At 36.5% G+C, this 23,489-nt stretch overlaps 1 protein-coding gene across 2 annotated transcripts in view; it reads right to left on the reverse strand.

The window, feature by feature from the left end:
- The window catches only part of NALCN (sodium leak channel, non-selective), a 502,757-nt gene that overhangs the window by 34,893 nt on the left and 444,375 nt on the right, over window positions 1-23,489 (reverse strand). For both annotated transcript variants that reach the window (XM_036757854.1, XM_036757853.1), the window contains 9 exons: window positions 23,311-23,433; window positions 20,808-20,864; window positions 20,448-20,568; window positions 20,210-20,341; window positions 16,775-16,942; window positions 13,994-14,098; window positions 10,521-10,627; window positions 4,347-4,467; window positions 4,163-4,261 (listed from right to left, as the gene is read on the reverse strand). In XM_036757854.1, coding sequence (XP_036613749.1) covers window positions 4,163-4,261; window positions 4,347-4,467; window positions 10,521-10,627; window positions 13,994-14,098; window positions 16,775-16,942; window positions 20,210-20,341; window positions 20,448-20,568; window positions 20,808-20,864; window positions 23,311-23,433 — 1,033 coding nt within the window. The remainder of the gene's footprint in view (window positions 1-4,162; window positions 4,262-4,346; window positions 4,468-10,520; window positions 10,628-13,993; window positions 14,099-16,774; window positions 16,943-20,209; window positions 20,342-20,447; window positions 20,569-20,807; window positions 20,865-23,310; window positions 23,434-23,489) is intronic.

Here is a 23,489-nt window from a genome sequence, read left to right on the forward strand (position 1 = left end):
AGACTTGGCAATTGATAGGATATGTGGCACAAGGTAGAGTGAAGAATTAAGGATCATTTCAAGACTGAGAATGTGAAAGCACATTTTGCCTTAAGAGTGAGCTTGGTACAGTGCTCAGAGTACTAAGCTTAGAGTTAGGAAAGCCTAGGTTTAAATCAATCTTCTGAAAATCCCTAGGTCTGTAATCCTGGGAAATTTATCTTGACTATGTGTGCTTCAAGAAATTCCTTAAGGCTTATCTACCAAGTCATATTTGTGTATGAGTAGAAGCATATTCCAGCCTAGACATAGGAAACCATAAATGCTTTTTAAAACTTCGCAATCTGTTCAAGTTTTTAAATGAAGCTGGTTAACCACTCGTTCATATTTCAGATGGGCGTTGGACAAAGAAGGAAACTTTCGATTGTGAGATTCTTTGATTTCATAGAAGAATTCCATTTGTAGCATCTGTCATAACTGGACCCCTAAATTTGTGTGTGCAAAGAGAATGGAAGGAATGAGAACAAGTAAGTGGGTTAGTATTTTAAACCAAAATGAGTTTACATTCAAAGCCTGAAGACAGAAAAAGTAAACAGATTAAACTTGATTATACAAAAGTGATTGTCAGAAAATCACAAACCTAAAATAGATCTCATCTGGTCCTTCTCCTTGCCTCCAGACAGGATTACAATTGAACTATTTCACAATGATAGCTGTCAACCAATTTGTTTAAACTTTCTAGAGGAGGAGATCATCTAGCTTTGCTTAATATGTTCCATTGGCATCTCTCCATGTTAGAGTGAATTATCCTCCAAATATTATATAATTAAGTGAAAAAATCTTACTTTTAAAGTAAAAAAAAGATCAAGAACCTGAATAGAACTGATGGACTCTTAAGTGCAGACTGAAGCATATTTTTCCTCTATTGTTCTTTTTTTCTCCTCACATGACTAATGTTTTGCTTGACTTAATATCTATATACATGTATATACATATATATGTGTGTGTGTGTGTGTATATATATATATATATATATATATATATATATATATATATATATATATATATGTATGATGGGTATCATATTTCTTCCTAATGGGGGGAGGAGTGGAAGGAAGGAGGGGATTTGGAATTGAAAGTAAAAATGTTTTAAATTTAAAAAAGATCCTGAATGACTGTTAAGTGTAGTGGAGTCTTCAAAAGAAATAAGGGAGTTTGAAAGAGGGGTGGGTTTGGTTGAAAGATCGTGAATCCTTTTTTGGAACATGTTGAATTTCAGATATCTACTGGGTACTCTGTTCAAAATGTCCACTTGGAAGGTAGGGTACATGAAAGAGACTAGGGTTGAATAAACAGATCTGTAAATTGGCAAAGAAATGATAACTGAACCCATAGGAACTAAATCTTAAGGTACACTCGTTAGGGAATAGGACTTGGATGATGATCCAGTAAATATGAATAAGAAGAACTAACCAGATAGTTACAAGGATAACCATGAGAGCAGTCTCATGAAAATCAAAAGGGAAGGAATATCCAGGTTGAGAGGATAGTTAACCCTGTCAAATGTTGTTGTGAGGTCAAGCAAGATGAAGATTGAGAAAAGGTCATTAGATGTTGCAATTAGGTCACTGAAAACTTTTGAGAGAACAATTTAAATTGAGTGATAAGATTATAATCTGGTTCTCAAGGGGCTACAAAGTGAATGAGAGCAGAAGAAGTAGAAGCAATGAATATTGGACAGTTTTTCCCTCAGAAGTTTAGATGAGAAAGGGTAGTGAGATACAGGTCAGTAGTAGGAGGGGATAGTAAGGTAAAGTGAGGGTTTTAAGGACAGAGTCACCTGGGCATATTTGTAGGCAGCAAGGAAGAAACCTAAAGATAGCGCAAGACTAAAGATGAGAGAAAGGATGATTGTGAGGCAGAATATGGGAGGGCATGTTATCAAAGGCACAAAGGCAGGGGTTGTCATTTGTTAAGGAAGAGTTACCTTTTCATTGGAGACTAAAAGATAGAGAATACAGGCTGATGCCAATGGATTTTGAGATGTAGAGTTGGGGAGAAGAATGAATGGTCTCTATTTTCATAGTCAAGTATGAGGTAGGATCTGCTGAGGGGGAGGAAAGAAGAGAGCTTGGAATGGCTGCTGTCATGAATTTGATGGAATTAAGGAAGAGTAAAAGGATTGCCTTATGGCAGTGAAAGCCCATTTAAAATTTAGATAACATTAATTTTTAGTGGATGTAGTCAATACAACATTGCATGATTTCCTCCATTACTGTTCAGAAGCATGAGAACAAAGGTAGAGAAGACAAACGTGGGGAAGTAAGTACTGGATGAAAGCCATGCCCATCATGTAGTCACAGTTCAAAGAACCAGCTGTCTAGCATGCAGAATTTGGAATTGAGAAAGTATAAGGGCGGCCAAAGAATGAATGCATAGACAATGCACCTGGAATGTCTTCTCAGTAGCTGTTCAAGTGGGAGGCAGTCACCATAGCTAATCAGAACCATTATGAAGGATGTCTCTGTCACTGTTGATCTGATTCTGGCCACTTGCCTCAGTATGGTGAGTGTGTGTATGTGTGTGTACACATACATACACACATACATATATGTATATATTATATGTAATAATTATCATTACTGTATTAAATGCCCTGTGGTTTCACAATTAAGAATCTCATAGGATTGTCTGGGCCTCAGGAATTCCCTTCTTGCAGTCCTCAGATCCATCTTCTTCCTTTTTTAAAAATAATTTTTTTTATCACGTGGGAGTTTCTTCAGGACCTGTCCATTTGGGATTGAGCTCTGGGGGGGAATGTCTTTTAGTTTTTTGTTCTTGGGAGAGTAGATGAGGGATTCCAATAGTCTGTGTCTGTGGGTACTGCAAAAGAATAAAATAAATAAAAGTGAAGCTGGTCAGATTATTAGTGGTGGTAGTCACTGATGAGGAATGGTCCCAGACCACAAGTTAGAAGGCCTTTGTGTGAGAGTATGGTTCTCCTTGTCTCTACTGCTCAGCAGTGATAAACTGGAGAGAGCCCAAGCAGTCTCACAACAGAGAAAATTCTGGCTCATGCATAAATATTGCTTCAATTCATTAATTTTGTTTACTTTGGTGGACAGAGATCTGGTGTCAGAGCCAGAATGAACTGTCTAGGTCCATATCCTGCCTCTGAGTAGAGGTTTTATAAGCTTGGGAGAGTCACTTAACCTTTCCACACTCTAGCCAACTCTCTGAGATTGTAAGTTGCAGAGAAGGTGCCAGTCTGCATTGCTAGAAGGAATTTTCTCATCTAGAAGTACTGAATACTACTGAAATCACAGGTCTAGGACCTATCCTTTTCATTTTGCAGAGCACTTTTCTCTCAACAATCCTGCGGGAGTGATAGTTTACATGTTATCAACCCCATTTTACTGAAGAGGAATTCTACAAGGTTAAACAACTTGCTTAAAGTCATAAAGCTATTAGGTATCTGAATTGGTATTTGAACCCGGGTCTTTTGACTCCAAATCCAGAATTCACTCCACTATACATTTATGTGTTTCACAAACATCTTGCCAATTTATTCTTATTTAATTATTCATTATAGTCTTGCTGTTTTTTCAATGTTTGTAAACTTGAATTAACACTATGGAATTATTAGAAACTGAACACTTACCCCATATAAAGTATGCAAAAATTTGGGAACGTTCTCTTCACACCTTTGTAAATTAGGATGCCAGAATATGATCAACCAACTTCACCCAGATGGAGAAAATTCTACCTCCCCCTCCCCCAACCCCTCGCATTTTGATTGCACCAATTTGGTCCATAAGAGCATACAATTCATATTTTATGAGAGCAACATTGCATGCAATCACTGAATCCATTTCAGCCTCAGCATTTTAATAACTCTTTCTCACCTCCCTTTCAGTTGGAACAATAGGAGATCGACTGTCAGTTGTCAGGGAATCAAACAACACTCTGCTACCCAAAGTGTAAATTTAGTGAAAATTGTATTTGTAAGTAATGTGGCTGAAAGACAGCAACGAGGCAATTTGTAAAAGAGTCATAGAGATTACTTACACTAGTTACATCATTGCTTAATATGCTTTCATAGTTCGTGCATAATAAAATACTTCAAAGTAAAGGGCTAGCAATGAATGTGTTACCCCTTGGTATTCAAATGAAGAATTCTTACCTTGTTTTCATTGAAATTAGCAATGACTACTCCAACAAAGAGGGTCAGTCCAATCATGCAACCCAGGAATACAAAAACATGAATATAGATTCCGTGGATCTGCATAAATGGAAAATATGGTGATTCATCAAAGAAAATGAAAGCAGCTCTTGAAGCGTTCAAAGGATTCGACGTGCTTGCTTACCGGCCCCACACGATGAATAATAACATCCCTTACTTCCACCCAGCCTTTCAAGGAGAGAACTTCAAACAATGCCAGCATAGCATTTCCCACATTGTCAAAATTAAAGTTCCGAGGATTGGCCCTGTAATTCAGAGGAGGAATGCACTGTGAAATTCTGATAAGAAACATCCTAGGGCAAGTGGTTGTCATTTCTATTCAGTTTGAGATACTGGAGAAAGGCACATTTGACCCCTGAAAATATTGGCTCTATGACATCCTGTTTGCTTTATGGAATCAATAAACTGGATTAAATTAGTCTGGATTTCATTTTTGGGGGCCAATGATGGACTATTTCTTTTCAAATAAATGAAATGTTAGCTATCTCTATATCCAAATTCCTAACCAACTGGTAATGTGTGTCTCTTAAAAAACAAACAAATAAACTTAGCTATTTTTTCCTTTCCTCTCATTTCTTTCTGCATATTCTACTTACAGTAAACATTGAAACTTTATGTTCTGAAATGCTACATGAAAGGCCAGCTTTCTGCTTCCTACTGATCTCAGTAATAGCAATTGCATAGAATTCAACCAGCATTTGTTAAATAGCTGCTACATTCAAGGCACTGGGGATACACAAAACAAAACTCTCTATTAGGGGATTCAGAGGTATGCAGCCTAGAACTATCTAGCTGACAGTTCGATTTTTAGTATGAGCCTTTTCACACTGGAAATCAGCTAACTGCTACAAATCAGCACTTGATTTATTGTTTTGTTGATTGTCAAGACCTATGAAAGTGAGGGAGAAAATGCTAATAATCCAGATTAAACTTAAAAGCGTGCACGCGTGTGTGTTTGTTTTGGTGAGCCAACTGTTAAACATTTACCATCAAGCTCCTAGAGATATATCATGTCAACAGTTTGATAAAGAAAGGACAATTTGAAGAGGGAGAGGACATCAATACCTCAGAGGATCAGGAAAAGCTTCCCACAGGAAGGGAGGTTCAGGCTTGAAGGAAGCTCAGGATTCTAAGAGGTAGGAGTCAGGAGGAAGGGCACTCCAAGTATGGATAGCTTGTGAGAAGTCACAGAGGTGCAAGATAGAATGCAGTGTTTAGATATCAAAGGCTGGGCTAGAGAGTTTAAGAAAGGGTAGAATTGTGGAATAAGAATAGAAAGGGAAGCTGGAAGCTGATCATGGTTTTACATGCCAATTCAACAGGCATCTATTAAATGCCTACTATGCGCTGTGCTTAAGTTCTCAAGGTACAAAGATAAGTCATCTTCAAAGAGCTCACATTGTACTGGGCAGAGAGATTATATGGACACAGAGAAGTAATGCAAAATATATACAAAGTAAATACAAAACAGTTTTTTTTTCTCGGAGAGCAATACAACAGAGGGAAATGCCTTCTCGTCGACAGAGTAGTAGAGCTCAGTTTTGAGTGGAGGAAGGGATGTCAAGAGACTGAGGTAGACAGGGAGAGCATTTGAGGCAACAGGAACCAGTCTGTGTAAAGGCATGAGTGCAGAGGAAATTCTATTTTATCCTAGAGACAATAGGGAGCTCCTGAAAATTCTTGAACAGAGAATGGCCAGACCTGTGCTAGAGGAGAAAGATAGTTTTGTAAGCTAAGTGAATTATGAATTAGAGAAGGGAGTGATTAAAAGAAGGAAGCCAGTGATGGTTCTTACAATGGTCCAAATAAGAGGAAAATGAGAACCTGCTCTTGAGTGGGCAGACTAATAAACCGAAAAAAGCGGGGAAGTTTTGAGAGATGCTGTGGAAATAGAATTAACAAGGTTTGTTAGCTTATTAGATATGGGTGGTGGGGATGGTAAGATGATGAAGACTTGAAGATGACTCTGAGATTGTGGGACTCTGTAAGTGGAAGGATCTTGGTATCGGTAGCAGAAATAGGAGAGATTGTAGGAGGGAAGGGTTGCTTTGTGGGGAGGAGGATGAGTTCCAATTTTGAACAGGTTGAGTTCAGGTTTATATAATACTTTACAAAGTAATTTTTCCTTACAACAAGCATATTAACCTCATTTTAGAGATAAGGGAACAGAGGCTCAGAAAAATTAGGTATCTTGCCTATACAGTCCATGTCTTCTATAAGAGAAATGCCTGTTTCCTTTTCCTTACCTCCTACTACCTCTAAGGATAACTTAAATTAGAAAGTTTCACTTTAAAAGTAATTTCCGTCTGTGTTCTGGTCAAGTGTAATTTCCATGTATGTGCTTTAATCTCTTACATGTTAATTAAAATTATAAAATATATATTTGTCTTAACCAAAAGAATATACTAGGTATAATTTGACTTTATCTTAATGATGCCATCATCATGGACACGAATTATTGCACTTTGTGGAAAGAGGTTGATTACTTTTGGAGTTATTGAGGTATGACTATTCGTCCTAAGGCTAAGCCGATGGTCCCAGTTCTTTGTGTCTTAAAAGGTCTTTTATGCTCACTAACGGTCAGTGTGCCATTAGTGAGACAGCAATATTCTCAGGGACTACTAAAGTTTACTTGGCTGTTTACCCCTGCACTGAATGTTCTCAGGTATGTGAACTCTTTTTAGTTAGTCTTTTCACCACAACTATGTGTCAGATAAAGGATGGGCCTAGAACTTACACCACAGGAAGATGAGTTGAAGAAATTAAGTATGATTAGCTTGGAGAAGAAGACTTAAAGGGACATGAGAGCTATTTTCAAGTATCTGAAAGGCTGTAATGACTTCTGTGAGGTGATGATTTCACTGCCTTTCATTACCATCATCATCGCTTCTTATGATCTCTGCTGCTGTTTCTGTTTCTTCCTACTCTTTCACTTTATTGCTCAAAGTTTTCTTTCACATCAGCTTTTTTTTCTCTCCTTTACCCATCTCTTCTCCCTGACTTACTGACTCTGACGTCCAAAGTGCTTCCCTCTGAGAATCAAGGTTGGCTGATGAAAACAAACCTTTCTTTTGTTAGCAGATTGATCACCATATTGCATTCCTTTTCACTTGTATAGCTTTGGGCTCTGAGGTTATTTTTGTTTATATTCATTCTAGCACTTTTTAATTTTACTTTTTTCTGGATGTTGTGCTGTTCCAGAAAATTGAGAATACTGGGCATCTGGGGATATGCCTTTATACTCCATTATTCTCATTAAGACTGAAGTTAATTCTAAAGCAGAAATGTTGAAGACTTTCCACATCATATGCTTGATATATTTGTGTATCTATTTCTTTTAACTATAGACTAGGGCAGCTAGGTGATGTGGTAGATAGAAAACTGGGCTTGGAATCAGGAAGAACTGGGTTAAAATGCAGCCTCAGACAAGTAGCTTTCTGACCCTGGGAAAGTCATTTAATACTGTTTGCCTCAGTTTTCTCATCTGTATGATGAGAAAGAAATGGCAACCCACTCCAGTATCTTTGCCAAGAAAACGCAAATGGGGTCACAAAGTCAGATAATATTCAACAACAATATTTATCTGTTTCTTTGTCTATAGACCAGTTTAGTCAAGTTTAACATATAAAAGAGGGTCTCAGTGAAGCATGGAATAATCTATTTCATTACCTTCCCACTACTATTTGCTTTATAGTAGAAGAGTACCACAAAACATTGTTGTAGTTCTTCTCCCTCAAATGCAAAAAACTGGGCTGTACAGGGTGTTCCTAAAGTCTGGAAACATAGGCAAAAATGTGTATTTTCAAGAAATGAAATGATTGAAATTTTCAACATTTTATTTAATTGGAATAGTAACAAATAACATCTTCAACTTCCAATAACATCATATGATTTCATATTCATATTCCAAGAGTGAATGTGCTAAAATTGACGGCAATGTGGAGTTATTGCATCAAGTTCACATGAATCTTGCAAAACGCATCAACCTTTGTATCACAAATGATGGAAATCGTATTGAAGATGTCATTTGTTAATATTCCAATTAAATAAAATGCTGAAAATTGCAATCATTTCATTTCTTTAAAATATGCATTTTTGCCTATGTGTCCAGACTTTAGGAACACCCTGTAGATCTAATACTAAGGTATCACTAAGGTATTATTATGAAAACAAAAATTGGGAAAACTACTCTATCTGTGACAATGATTTTTTATGTGGTGCAATACTGGCATGCAAAATTCATATTTGGGGTTCCAGTGTTGAGCTGTGTTTGATGTATAAAGTAGATATGTACTATGCTAGATTACTCACAGAATCTTTCCTTTGAGATTTCAATTGAACTGATTTTTTTTTTGCAGCAGAAAGAAGCTGAAAGGATTTTGCAGATGCCACAGTTTGCTCAAATAATGACTTTTTCTCCCCAGTAGTGTGGCATTACTCTCAGATCTAATGCTGTACACTCTTTGACCCAGGCATTTTCTTTACACGAAATGGTGGGGGTTTTAGAGCTGAATTTGCAATAACAACCACTTTCATGATGTATGTGCTTCAGGAGTTAGGTTACCTTGAAAAGCACACTTTCAGGATAAAAAGAGCAGAGTAAATCACATATTAAAAAAAAGCCAAAACTTTCAGTTTTAACCACATAAAATGCCATTTGTGTTCATTTCCTTTCCATTAAAATTGGTTAAGTTAATGAAGAGATAGCTCTAACTATAAAGGAAGCTTTATAAAGCATAAACACCATCCTTTATTATATTTCCATTGGTAGTAACCTTTCTATTTGAAAGGACTACTGTGGCATAACATTTTAGAAAAGTAAATAATTAAGTAAAAAATGAAATGCATTTCTAAATCAGAAAAATAAGAAACCAGAAAAATAAAAAGTCAGGTTGGACACGAATATTTGCCTAATGTGTATGTTCCAGTAGGAAATGCACAGGGGATCAAATTACATAATGTGGATTCACTCATCTGGCAACATTTAGAAATCCTTGTTGATGTTGCTCTTATGTTAGTGTAGAGGAAAAGCAAATATTTCCCCCTTGTTGTACTCAAGAAAAAAGGCTGCTATAAGTCTAACACTAAATAAACATTTACACAATACTTTTCATCTTTCTTTCTCTCTTTTCTTTTTACTGAGGGGGCATCCCCTGAAATACCAGAGACCTATTCAAAAGAATACATTCAGTTTTCATTGAAAGGATATTGAAGAAAAAAGATATAGCTTTTTTCTAAAGAGTGAAACACTGTTTTACTCTAATCCATAGCGTCTTTGTCTAGCCAAAAATGCAATCCCAAATAATTTTTGTGATCCTACAACTCTCTCATAATTGATATTGAATCACCTGTAAAAGCTGATCTCACTTGGCTAGCCAACTGGAGGGTAATTGTGGAAATTATTCTATTTAAGGGTGACATTCATTTCACAGAGAGTTTTTCACCAACCCATCAATAAACCTGATAACATACTAAATTATTTGTCAATTGCCATGGGATGAAGTTTAAATGTTGTCCAAATTCCTTCACAATTCCAACATTTTGTGATGATGAACATTTTTGAAAGTAAGATCCAAATGCCTAATAATAATTCACATCAAACCTTCTGTATTCAGATGAACTATGATTCATTTATACTTAGAGTCAGAGGAATTGTGATTACAAAATGAAGGATAAAATAGAAAGAGTCTTGTTCCATTTTAGAGTCTATTGATTTCTTGCATTGAAAATTATGCTCCTTTTTTCAACTTTAAAATATTCTGAAAAAGTTTAAGACTTAGCATTCTGTAAACATTTTGTGAAGAAATGCAGTTTGTTCTAGAATAGTAATGAGTATGAAAAATCCCAGCTAAATACAGCCTAAATAGCTGAGATCTTCAAATACACCACTCCAGTTTTAGACTGAAGTATTGAAAAACATGGTACTGCTAACTTAATGATCCTTCGAGCTCCAGCTATTCACTTTGAAATGAGCTTATTGGGCATGGGCTGGGTGTGCTAGTACATCCTGTCAGGGAAGCATTTCCATTGGTCTTCCATTAAAAGGCATATTTCTCCCAGTATGTTCTGTGAGAGACCATGGCTGACCTTTGTCAGATTCTACCTCAATATATTTACTACGTGCTCCTCTCCTTATTATATTCAGAATTCTACTGTACAGGTAGATTTTATTCTGTATTTCTCAGGATTATTTATAACTCAGGAACTAGAATTCATCTTTTTTCCACATGGACTCTTATTACAAATGCTACATCATTGAGATCCTGCAGGATAGTCTTCTCATAATAAAATTACTCACCAGACACGGGGCACCCAAAATCCAGGCTTTTTTTCTCCAGGCCTTAGTTTTAAATTTAAGTTTTTGGAAACACTTACATTAATTCTGAATATACCATGGCAATCTTCCTAAAGGAGAACCAAAGAGAAAATCTAGTAAATAGGTGGCTTCCCCAAAATGAAGGATGCAAATCATGAGATATTTTAAGGGCAGCTTTAAAACAGGTATTTTATAAGATAAGAAATGTGAGTCATTAAAATGGGGAAACTTAATGGGATACAAATTTATAGAGAATATTTCTTAAACCTCCAAACACAATCCTCTGTCATAATTTTCTTTTCCTGTACCTTCTTTATTTACAAGGATTGCTCTGGTATCACATTTAGTGATAGAGGAAGTAAATGAATAAATAAACACAGAGCAATCTCTCAAAACCAGGAAAGAAATAAATTAGTTTGCATATCAACACTTGCCTAATATATACTTATTTCTAATGATAAATGGGGAATAAGGATGGGTAACATAGGACGGGAAGGTAGTTCGTGGTTAATATGCTTAGTCTGTGGTCCTATCTGTGGAGACGTGATCTGATAGGCATGCTTTGTATACTATGTAATCTAACTTATACGCACTCAAGAAATATACTCCTGGGAAAGACTGGAGAATCCTCAAGCAATAGAACAAAGACAACAGTAACTCTCATTAGGTCCAACCTAAGCTACATATACTGAGTCTTCTGTTGTTTTTGTGGTATTTTAGGGGTATTCTATGGGCCTCCTTGAACCTACTAACCCGCCTTTTCAGAAAAAAAACTGAGCTAAGGCTCAAGAAGAATATCATTCTCTATTGCTTACAGACATCTCCTGACATACGCCAATGCCTGACTTTAGTTTCTTTTTTCCACCCAAGAATGTTTAAGTTTGCTTATTGTTCTTTTTTAATTTAATTTTTATTTTTTTAAATTTATGGAGTAAAACATGCATTTCTATAACACAGTATAATAAAAAAGGTGATTGAACACAAAACTGCAAATCTATTATGTACTACTTGCTAGTCCTTTTAAATAGACAATAAAGTTATCATGTAAATTTCTTTTTTTTTCTTCTCCCTTTTCCTAAAAATGATTATTAGACACAAACACACATATGTATGTATATATATATGTGTGTGTATACACACATGTGTGTATATATACATACATATGTGTATATATTATATGTATGTGTGTATATATGTATGTATATATACATACATATATATATATATATATACATATATATATGTATATATAAATTCTACACATACTTCTGTTCATCAGATCTTTCTCTGGATGCAGATAGCTTCTTTCTTTATATGTCCTTTATGGTTAATTTGGGTTTTATAATAGTCAAAATGACTTACTCAAAGTCATTCTTAAAACAATACTGCTGTCACTGTATACAACATTCTTAGTTCTACTCATTTTGCGCTTTCTTATTTCATGCAAGTCTTTGCATGTTTTTCGAAGACCATTGAGCTCATCATTTCTTATAGCACAATAGTGTTTTATCACAATCATATACTACAATTTGTTCAGCCATTGCCCAGTTGATGGGTATCTCTGCAATTTCCCGTTCTTCAACATCACAAAGATAGCTACTGTAAATAATTTAGAAGATACAGATTCTTTTCCTTTTTCCCTAATCATCTTTGGAAATAGACTTAGTAGTGACATTGCTGGGTCAAAGTTTCTTTCTTTAAAATTTGTACTTGACATGAGGACAGGGAAAGTATGTAAAAATGGAGACCTGGGGACACTTAAGGAATAAATACAAATATAGGAATACTTCACATTTGGTTACCCTGACCAACATCATTTTGTAGTAAGATACATCATAACTAAGTTCTCCTCGTATCTGTGAAACCTCCCTTATCACACTGTGGCTATGGAACAAACTGTCCCCATAATATTGTTTTACCTGATGCCAATGTTTTCATGGAACCAACAAATGACAGTAGATGGAGGTATGCCTCTCTAAGTAATGGGGGAGGGGAGAAGACTTCCAGATAGTCAGTGTGTAAACATTTATTAAGTGCCTACTCTGTGTGCTAACTACTGGTGATACAAAGAAAGGCAACAGACCACCCACCCCTCCTCTCAAGGGGCTCACAGTGTCATGGAGGAGACAACATGCAAACAACTATAAACAAACAGGGTATTTACATGGTAAACTGGAGATAACTGACAGAGGGAAGGTATTAACATTAAAGGTGATCAGGAAAGGCTTTTGTAGAATGTGGGATTTTAGCTGGTTCTTGAGACTGGGGAAGCCAGGAGGTGGAAAGGGGAGAGAGAGACTGCAGGCATGGAGGACAGCCACTGAAAATGCCTATAGTCGGGAGATGGAGGGACATCTCCTAACAAATGGGGATGACAGCTTTCTGGAGTTGGGAGGTGACTAAGTGGCAAGGAGATCACTGTCAATGGATCACAGAATATGGGGGTGAGGGGTGGAGGTGGAGACAAGGTATGAAAAGACCCTAAAAGGTAGGAGGAGGCCAGGTTAGCTATGGCTTTGAATGCCAAACAGAGGATTTTATTTTTGATCTGAAGGTATTATGGAGCCACTGGTTTTTACAGAGTAGAGGGGTAGCATTATTAGAACTATTCTTTAGGAAGCTCATTTTGACAGCTGGCTGGAGGAGGGACTGAAATGGGGAGAGATTTCCTCAAACAGTGCAAAATTCTTGCATGCCTTGGCCTAGATAGAGTCTTATGTAGAGGCATGGGCCACCTCTCCTCTGCTTGGGCCTTTTATTCTTCCCTTCTTTGCTTAAGAATGTCATTATTCCTACCAGTTTTCACAACATTCTCATTCAATCTCCCTTTCCTGTCTCACCTCTTCTGGGAAAAGGGATTCTATCTCATCTTGATATGGGTGTTTGTCTGCCTGTCCTATGTGTCAAAATATAACCTACCAGAGTAGTTGAATACTTGAATTATATTTGACTAGAAAACTTAGAATTGAAAGTTTTTTTAGGCTATTAATAATACCTTGAGTCACCTCAAACTCCTACAGACTTCATTCAAGGAATGGTGCTGTTGTATTCTTACTTCAGTTAGCATTTATCAAAATCCCTTATTTCCTTTTTGAGCTTACAGATTAACATTCTTTTCAATTCATTTCCATTCTTTTCAATTATTCTTGTGTATTATGTCCTACAGATACTATTTTTAAATATCTAGATTAGTCAGTCAATAAAAATTTATAAAGCAGCTACTAGGTGCCAGGCCCTGTGCTAAGTACAGGGAATACAAAGAAAGGTTAATCCTTGCCTTCTAGGAGCTTGAAATTAGTGCTACTGATTGTTTCAGAACTACTAGGAAAAAATTAAATGGTTTTAAGATTAAATTAAGGGTTTTAAAATAAAAGGCCTCAGTGGAACTACTTGTTTTTTGGCAGAAGGTAACATGACTTTGCTGTAATACCATAAAGTAGAACAGAATTCCTTACCCTTCTCATGATGTGGGGATCATTGCACTTTGCCAGCTTCCCAGCAAAAAGCTGAACTCCAAAGCTTGCAAAAACAAGCATTAATGTCAGCAAGAGAATGGAGACCTGAAAGGTTAAAGAAATATGAGCATTCTTTTCTCACAACTTAAACATTAGAACAATACACTCAGTACTTCATAGACATTCATCAGTCAAGTGAGCATATCCTAAGTGCCCGGGATGTATCAGGAACCACGCCAAGCACCGGAGACACAAAGACAAAATGAAAGCCGCTTCCCTCAGGAGGCTTATATTCTATTAGGGGAAATAGCTTGTTCCCATTTAAATAAACACAGTTTGTACACAGAGTAAATATAAAACAATTTGTGATATAGATGGGCACTAGCGGCTGGGACTATTAGAAGAAGTAGACATTGAGCTGATCTTGAAGGAAGTGAGAGATTCTAAGATGAAGAAGTGAGGAGGGAGTGAATTCCAGGCATGAGGGACAATGGAAAGATGTAGAGACAGGAGATGTGGTATCCTTGGTAAGGATGAGTAAATGATTCAGTTTGACTAGACTATACAGTTTAAAAGGATGTAATGTGCTAAAAAGGCTGGAAAGGTAGGGTAGAGATAGGTCATGACGGGCTTTAAATGCTAAAGGTAATACAGGAGTTGACATTTATCACAGAGGTCTTAGGGAACCGCAAGTTAGGATTTGGCCTCCGACATCAAAGGTTATGTCTTCCAAGTCAAGTTCCTTGATTTATCCCTTTGGGATGGCAATCGTTGTGGTTAAAGAATCAAAGACTAAGAATGAACACAAAATCATCTGGGCCAACCCTCTCATCTTGAAAAGGAGGAAACTGGAGACCAGAGATGTAAATACAGTGCTTTGCCCAAGGTTACATAGGTAGTAGGTAAGCAAAGATGGGTCTTTTAATTAAAAAGGGAGGGACAGGAGAGGAATAGGTATTTATGAAGCACCTACTATGTGCCTGGCACTGGATTAAGCACTTTATAACTGTGATCTCACTTGATCCTCATAACGATCCTTGGAGGAAGGTGCTATTACGATTTTACGGATGAGGAAACTGAGGCAGGCAGAGGTGAAGGAACTGTGCAGCGTCGGTCACACAGCTAGTAAGTGTTTGAGACTGGATTTGAATTCGGGTCTTCCTGATTCCAGGCCCAGTGCTCTGTATCCACTATGCCACCTGGCTGCCTCTAATGACAAACCCGAAATATTTTCCACTTCGTCCTGCTGCCTTCCATTTAAATGAATGTTATTAACATTCAAGAAGAAAGACTTAGCCGTCATTCATAGCTTTCTCTTAAGCAAAGAGCCCAGGTGTTTTAAAAGAATTTTTAGATTCTTTTTCTTCATGTATTAGCACCAGAACTTCTGCGATCCTTTGTTCAGGGAATTAAATCAGTCCTTTCTCATACCAAAGGGTCCCCCCCTCCCCATCTTTTGCTCAAAATGGATTTGTCTCCATAAAAAGGGAGCAAATGAGGAGTAGTGGGAAGTTTGCTGCCTTGTGGGCGGTCTGTGCCTGTGTGCTGAGATTTTAGATAATAGTGGCAAAGCTTGGAGACTGTTATTTGTTAGGCTCCTTTTGCTCCCTCTGCTGGTTGCTTAATTTAATCAAAACAGAGAGCACCGGAATAGCTATTAAACTCTACTAGTTTAGATATTAAAATATATTCTTTCAGTATGCTAAGAATTACACAGAAAATATAATGATTAACAGAAGTAGAGGGTTTGAAAGAAAAATTCCTACTGGATGGCCACCATATAAAAGATTATTCAAATGTTTGTTCTAAATTACTAAGCAAATAAAGAGTCTTGGCTTAAAGGAGGCTGAATATTTGTGTCTTAATTAGCAGCATTATATAAAGCTACTTTTCCTTTCATTGCTGGCTGTGAAATGCCATAAAAGTCCATCTATGTAGGTCTGGTTTAAAGAAAATATGGAAAGTCAGAGATATCTTTTAAAGGTTAACAACCGTATACTGCTGATATCATCATCCTGTCTTGAGGAATCCTACAAAGTAAATGCAAATAACTTTGTATCTTGGTTTGCATAGTAGGTATGTTGCTGAAAAGTTGTTCCTACAAATAGCTGTGTAAATAGAATTATTTTATAAATACAGAAGAGCTACTCATTACCTCAAGGAATTTAATGGTATTTCCCTTTATAAGACAATGACCCTTCTGTAAGGTGAATGATCTCTCCCAATTTAATTTTCATGTATGCTTGAATTTTTGTTTATCAAGTTTACACCCGTGCTTAAATAACTAATCTCCACCTATGCTTGTGAGGTAGAAAGCGTTAAATCTTTTTAACCTTAATTTGCAGATGGCAAACCTGAAGTACCAAGAGAAAATTATGGTCAAAAGTAAGTGCTGAAAGTCAGCAGAAGTTGGCTTTCTTCTTGCTTCTTTCATGGAGGTTCATGTCAGTCCACTGTGCTTCACTGCTGTGGATTTTTCTGGCATTGGATAAATTAAATGTACTGGAAATCAAAAGCATTTTTATTCATTTAAATGGATATCATTGTTACTCTCACAAAAAATCATCCATACCAAACAATGCATACATTGAAAAAGCAAAACTATTGTATTATCTTTGAACATTAACCCATTTTCATCTCCGTTCAATTACACAAGCATTTATTGTCTACTATTTACAAAGCAATGAAGACACAAAGTTAAGAATGAAACAGTCTTTGACCTCATGGAATTTACATTCTACTAGACTATGTGAATTGGAGATGAAGATCATTGGAACATACCAGAAAGATTTCCTTGAAGCCACTGAAAAGCTCTCGAACCACTTTCCTCATTTGGGGTACCAGTTTGAAAATTCGAAGGGGTCTCAAGCAGCGAAGTACCATCAACAACTGAGCTCCAGATTTAGCAGGTACATTCTGAGGCATCCAACAAAGGAATATCAAACTTACCTGGGGGAAAAAAAACAACAGGCCTGGAATATTATTTAAAATATGGAAAAATCTGTCATTTTCTCATTGTAATATTCACCAAAATTAAAATATTCCTAATATAATGACATATATTCTATTCCTACAGTATACAGAGATTTTTTTTTGAAAACTGAAGAAAGCTCTTTATTTTAGATTGAGTCTGTCTGTTATTTATGAGTGGAAATTCATCATCGTGTCAAATTTATTAACTTAAATTATATAATGAAACCATTATGTGGAGGCAAGCTCTAAAGACTCCCAAAGGGAAAAGTCAGGTCAGTGTTACTACTTGCTCTAAATCAATGCAGGGATAGGGTAGGTAAAGGAAGAAAGCGTTTCATGATGGAGACTGTTTTCAACAGTGCCAAATGCTACACATTAGAAAAGGAGGGTGAGGTCTGAGAAAATGCCATTTCCTTTGCCCATCAGGAGGTCGCTGGTAACCTTCAGAAGTGATAGATGACACATTGCAAAGGGTTGAGAACTGAAGATAACAACAACAATAATAACTAGCATTTATATAGCATGTTAGCTTTGCAAAACCTCTTATTTATATATTACCTTATTTTATATATTATCATATCATGGTATATATTATCATAGTATGGTATATGTAATACATTATTATAGTACGGTATTTTTATGTTATAATATATTATGATATTATGAGATCAATATTATCTCACTTCATCCTCACAACAGTCTTGGAAGGGAAGTATGTGCTATTATTATCCCCATTTTACAAATGAGGAAACTGAAGCAGATAGAAGTTAACTGACTTGCTCTTAGTCATATAGCTAGTAAGTATCTGAGGTCAGATTTAGGTTAGATTTATCTAGTTCTGAGAGGGGAAAGTTGAGGCCCCCTACTAGTACAGTTTTACTGTCTATTTCTTCCTGTAACTCATTTAACTTCTTTAAAAATCTGGATGCTATCCCATTCGGTGCATATATGTTTAGTATTGATACCACTTCATTGTCTATGGTATTTTTTAGCAAGATGTAGTTTCCTTCCTTATCTCTTTTAATTAGATCTATTTTTCTGAGGTCGGATTTAAAATGATGCCTTCCCAACTCTAGGTCCAGAAACATTTCTATCCACTGTGATACTAACCTGCCTCAACCGAACAGTGGAGAAGCAGAGTAAATGTAGATTGCCTGATCAAGAAATCTGCTAGCAAAGTCAAGGAAATACAGAAAAATAAATTGATAGAGTAGTGAGGTTGGGTGAAGGTTTACTTTAGGTTAAAGGAGACCTTGATGTAAATTTAGGCAGAGGAAAAAAAGGCAACCGAAAGGGAGAATTTGAAAATACTAGGGCTGAATCAAGAAGAAAAATGTAGCTCTGAGGTTAGACTCACAAAGTTAGAAGATATTATTTTTTTTTAAATTTTTTTAAAATTTATTTATTTATTTTTAGTTTACCACACACGGTTCTACATAATTTTGAGTTCCAGATTTTCTCCCCTCCCTCCCCCCTCCCTTCCCAAGACAGCATGGAATCTCATATAACTACCATGTATAACTTCACATTGAATTAATTTATAGAAGATATTATTTTTAATGTAATCGACTGGCCTGATTTTATGACTTTCTTCATCTTATTGGAAATAGCAACTATCCTTTGGGAGAAGGGCAGGCTGGTATAACAAACATCTATAAACTAAAATTACTAAAAATAAATAGGAAGAATATTTACAGAGAGAGAGGGAAGTAGGGCTGAGTTTGGGGACTGAAAGAGAGACACAGAAATTTGGAATTCTAAAGGGAATGGGATTGGACATTATGGGAGTAGAATAAGGATTCAAAAGTTGAAGAAGATTGCCAGACATTTGGGAGGGTCCAGATGCAGTTAGATAGCATGAATGAAGTGGACAAATTTGTTATGTTTTTGTGACACCATTAACAAGCAAATGTTGGGGTTTATCCCGGATCGGAGAATAGCAAACAAACTTACTTGATGGAAGGTAGAAAAGGATATTGTTAAAAATACTGGAGGCAGGGGAGGGGGGAGGTCAGGAGAACATAGTACACAGCAACAGCAATTTTGTAATGATGATCAGCTGTGAAAGACTTAGCTCCTCTGATCAATACAATGATCTATGATAATTCCAGAGGACTCATGATGACAAATGCTTATCTACCTTCGGAGAGAGAACTGATAAACTCTGAGTGCAGACTGAAGAATATTTTATATCTTTCATATCTTTATTCTTTTTTTTACCTTTTTTGGGCAACATGGCTAATATGGAAATAAGTTTTGCATGACTTCACATGTATTCTGGGTAACTTATTGCTTGCCTTCGCAATGGGTAGGAGAGGGGATAGAGGAAAGGAGACAATTTGGAACAAAAAAAAACGAATGTTAAAAAAAATAAAAAACCAAAAACAAATAACTGGGGTCCAGGCTGGATAGAGAGGCTAATGAAGTCAGGATGGAAGTATTGGGAAGAACTGAGAGAAAGCATATCATGATAAGAATGAACTGCAAGCTCAGTAGGGAACGAAGAAAGCGTTGACAACAGGAAAAGATAATAAGGAAGAAAAGAAGAAAGATGAAGAGAGGAAAAATAAGGGATGTTTCTTGAAAGTGATGTATTATTACTGAGTACCTTCACTCAGCTATGATGAATAACTATATTTATCAAATCAGACTTGATCTGTAATTGCTTTAATGATTGATGATATTTATAATAATTCATACCGAGTACTTAAGTTTACATGAATAAGTCATATGTGATAGATGGGTATTCAAAGGAAATTTCATCAATTGAATTCAGGGGCTCAAATCTGTTCCATGTCTTCCTGACTGAACCACTGAACACTGATCTTGAAGTCAAAAGACCTTTGTTTTCATTCTAGGAATAATCCAGTCCTGCTATTTATTACTAGTGTGACCTTGGGCCAGTCACTTGCTTTCTCTGGGTCTCAGAGAAGGGGTTGGATTTGATGACCTCTAAGTTCCTTTGCAACTCTAAATCACTGATACCATGATCAAGAATGGATTTAGGAAGAGTACTTAACTTCTCATCTTGCCATTTTTTAATAAAGGATAGATAATAATTCTTGTGCTACTTACTTCAGAGGGTGGTTGTGAACAAAGTACTTACAAACCTTAAAATGCTATCTATGTGAATGTGAGCTATTATGATTATTGAAGGCAGCCTGTCCAAGTACCAAAACTATCCCCTAGGAATGCAGGAAGTTTCAAAGTTGTGCAGTCCTACAATAAGACATTAAAACTTACAAGATAGATAAATATGTCCATTACTCCACCAAAGTCCCTTATGACTGCAGTTGGAGTGAAAAACAAACCATCTGCCATAATCTTCAGGTTGAGCTCAATGCTCATGAATATCACAAACACATATTCAGCGATCTGCAGAAGCAAAGAAAGGACAATCAATCCAGTCAATCCACTGGTCCAAATTAGGCAATATAGTCATTATCTGTCTTATTTGTGAGCTATGATTTGGTGGTAGTACCTGTAGTGTGGGAGCATGCATGACTCTCCGAAAGGGGGATTCAAACATCATTGAAATGCATGAGCAGATTGTCACAATGATCATCACCCAGTCCAGGTAGGTGACCAATCCCAGCAAGTCACTGCCAAACAGCAAACATAGTCAAGAATCATAAAAAGCTTCAGAAAAGGGCTTTAAGAGTCAAGGCATATTGTTTATGTGAATCTCTTAGTTCGACTAAAAAAATTGTGAAAGATTTCATCAGCTACTTCACAGAACAGCGTAATGAGGAAATAAAGGACAACAGAGAAATTTGATGCAGCATAAAATAGTACATGAAAACTTCAAATGTGCATGGAAAGCTGAGTTTGTGATGCTTACTACAGTTGATGGTACTTTGTATTTTTCACAGCTCCTGTCACAGGGTCTGTTTTAGAACTGAAAGAGATAACAGGGATATCAAATTAAACAATACATCAAACCGAGTATGACTCAGTAGTGCAGTGTCTGTACACAAGCCTCAAATAGCCCAAATCCATAGAGCCTCTAGTGATTCGAGTGTATAAATGCTGCCATAAATCTCCCATGTCTGACTGACTTAGACACCAAGTAAGAGTAGTTAAAATAACACAGGGTAAAGAAAAAGCCTTTATAGATTTTTTTACACAAGTACAGAGTAAACTTTACCACTTATACCATCAGTACCTTGGTTTAGAATTTGTAGTCACACTCAAAAACCTTTAGCTGGAGCTTAAAAACAAATGCGATTCTGATGTCAAATATCAATTGAAAACAATGCTCTAAACTATTCTTTGCCTCATAAGCCATCTTGAGATTTCTTTAAATGATTCAGTTAAAATGATTTATAAGTTTGATATTAAGTACTTCCTGCTACATCAGACTACTATTCTATAGTATACCTTCACAGAGGCCATATGGGTTGGGAATCAAATTAGATTCTAAAGTTCACAAAGGCCAGGATAATGTCTTATCTCCACTTTATATCCTTCTGCAGGGCCTACCCTCAAATTCTTAGGACAGTGAAAGAGCTCTGATAAAGTAGGCATTCAATAGCTGTTTGCTGAATGAATGAAGAGAAGTCCGTTTTTGTGTGTGGTTAGACCCTGATTGATCATCAGTTGATTTTATGGAATATACAAAGCAAAGCTGACTACCAAGACCTGAGTGGAGAAATAACACTTTGACAAACAGGTAGGCATTCAAGAATAATAATAGCTGGTATTTATATAATGCCTACAATGTGCCAGGCACCGTGCTAAGCACTTTACAATATCTCTTTACCTTTGAGGTAGGTGCTCTTCTTATGTCCAATTTATAGCTGAAGAAGCTGAGGCAGGCAGATGTTAAGTGACTTGTTTAGGGTCACACAGATAGTGTCTAAAGCTGGATTGAAACTCGGGACCTCTTGATTCCAAGCCCAACATCCTATTCACTGTACCACCTAGCTGTCTCATGTAATCTAGATAAAATAACCACTTTGAGACTCATCATCATTGATCAAATTAACCTGTAAGTGGCTACTCTTTTAACTTTGTGAGATCCTAGAGAAGTTTTCGAGGAACGAATGGCCTTGAACTTAAAGTGGATAGAACTGGGGTAAAATTAAGGAACACTGGATTTGAGAGGGATGAAATTTTGCTTCTAGCCCTGGCTTTCTCATTAACTAACTGCATGATCTTTGTGAGCCTCCATTTTCTCATCTATGAAAAGAAGGGGCTGGACTAGATATAATCTAATGCCTCTTGAGCCCTAGAATTATGAGATTCTGTAAGAAGATTGTAGTATCCAATTTCTAAAAATTTTCTTGTCTCTAAAATTCTATGGTTCGCAAATGTCAGGGCAGGATGGGATTTTGGATATTCTCTAGTTCAATGACCTCCATTTACATATGAGAAAACTGAGGCCTAGAGCAGTAAAATGACTTAATCAAGGTCATACTGTTAGGAGGAGGCAGAAGCGAGACTATTCATCTGATACCAAATCAAGTGGTTATTCCACTAATGGTAGAATACTTGATCATGACAGAGAATCACCACCAATAAAAGGGATCTGTTTTCATTGATTTTGGAATTGGGGAACGTACTTTTGAATACAAGTCTAGACATGGAAACATTTCACACTTAAGCTTTACTTCCCCTTGTACTTCTGGTTTTAGCTGAGGCTTTACTTAAAATAACATTTAAGAAAAAAAAAAGATCCTCTTTCACATTTTACGTTCCCAGTAAGCCTGGTCTAGAGAGCCAAGAACATGGTTCTTTCTTAAGGACCTCTTGGCTCTCTTACAGCTTCTGATGTAAATCTTGTCTCCTTTCAGGTGAGAACTGAGAAACAGAAGGACAAAAATATGCACATGGCTGTTGCCAACAGAAGCATTATTCCTTCCTCCTACCCCCACTCCATTTCACTTAATATTGAATTGTACAGAGTGGTATATTTTGGAATCAAAGAGGCTACAGAATTTCAGTGAAGGTGTAAGGGCTCAATCCTATTTTTGGCCCGATTGGTTACTCATTACAAGGCATTGGCCAAATCATTTAACTTCCTCATGACTCAGTTTCCTGCTCATAAATCATGGTTTTAATAACATTGATCAGCAACACATTGAGTGGTTGTTTGAAATAACAAGAAAAATGATTGCAAAGTGTTTTACACAATGATTGAGTGCTACATACGTGTTAAATAATATAAACCTTCCACCTACTCTACCTTGTTAGTTTGCTCTACAAAAGTGAGCAGTTTGATTAATTAGTCCAAGAATGTCTTTGTTACTCTTTAGAATTGTACATTTCTTTTACTTTCTCATGAAAAAACCCCTACTTTGTGAATTTAGGAAAAAGAACTGACCAAGTCAGAACATACTTACGCGTTAAAGCGTGCTCGGACCACCACTCTGCAAAAATTTCGGAACCTGTGCTCACGACCAACAATGAACAGGGGCTTGTCAAAATATGGATGGTTTTCCCTTAATTCTTCCTCTTGTACTTTCCTTGGGAAAAAAGGATTCATGGGAAGGTAAAGCTAAATTTTTTTTTTTTCAAAAGA

The sequence above is a fragment of the Trichosurus vulpecula genome, chromosome 4, assembly GCF_011100635.1.
Source record: "Trichosurus vulpecula isolate mTriVul1 chromosome 4, mTriVul1.pri, whole genome shotgun sequence".
Classification (NCBI taxonomy): domain Eukaryota; kingdom Metazoa; phylum Chordata; class Mammalia; order Diprotodontia; family Phalangeridae; genus Trichosurus; species Trichosurus vulpecula.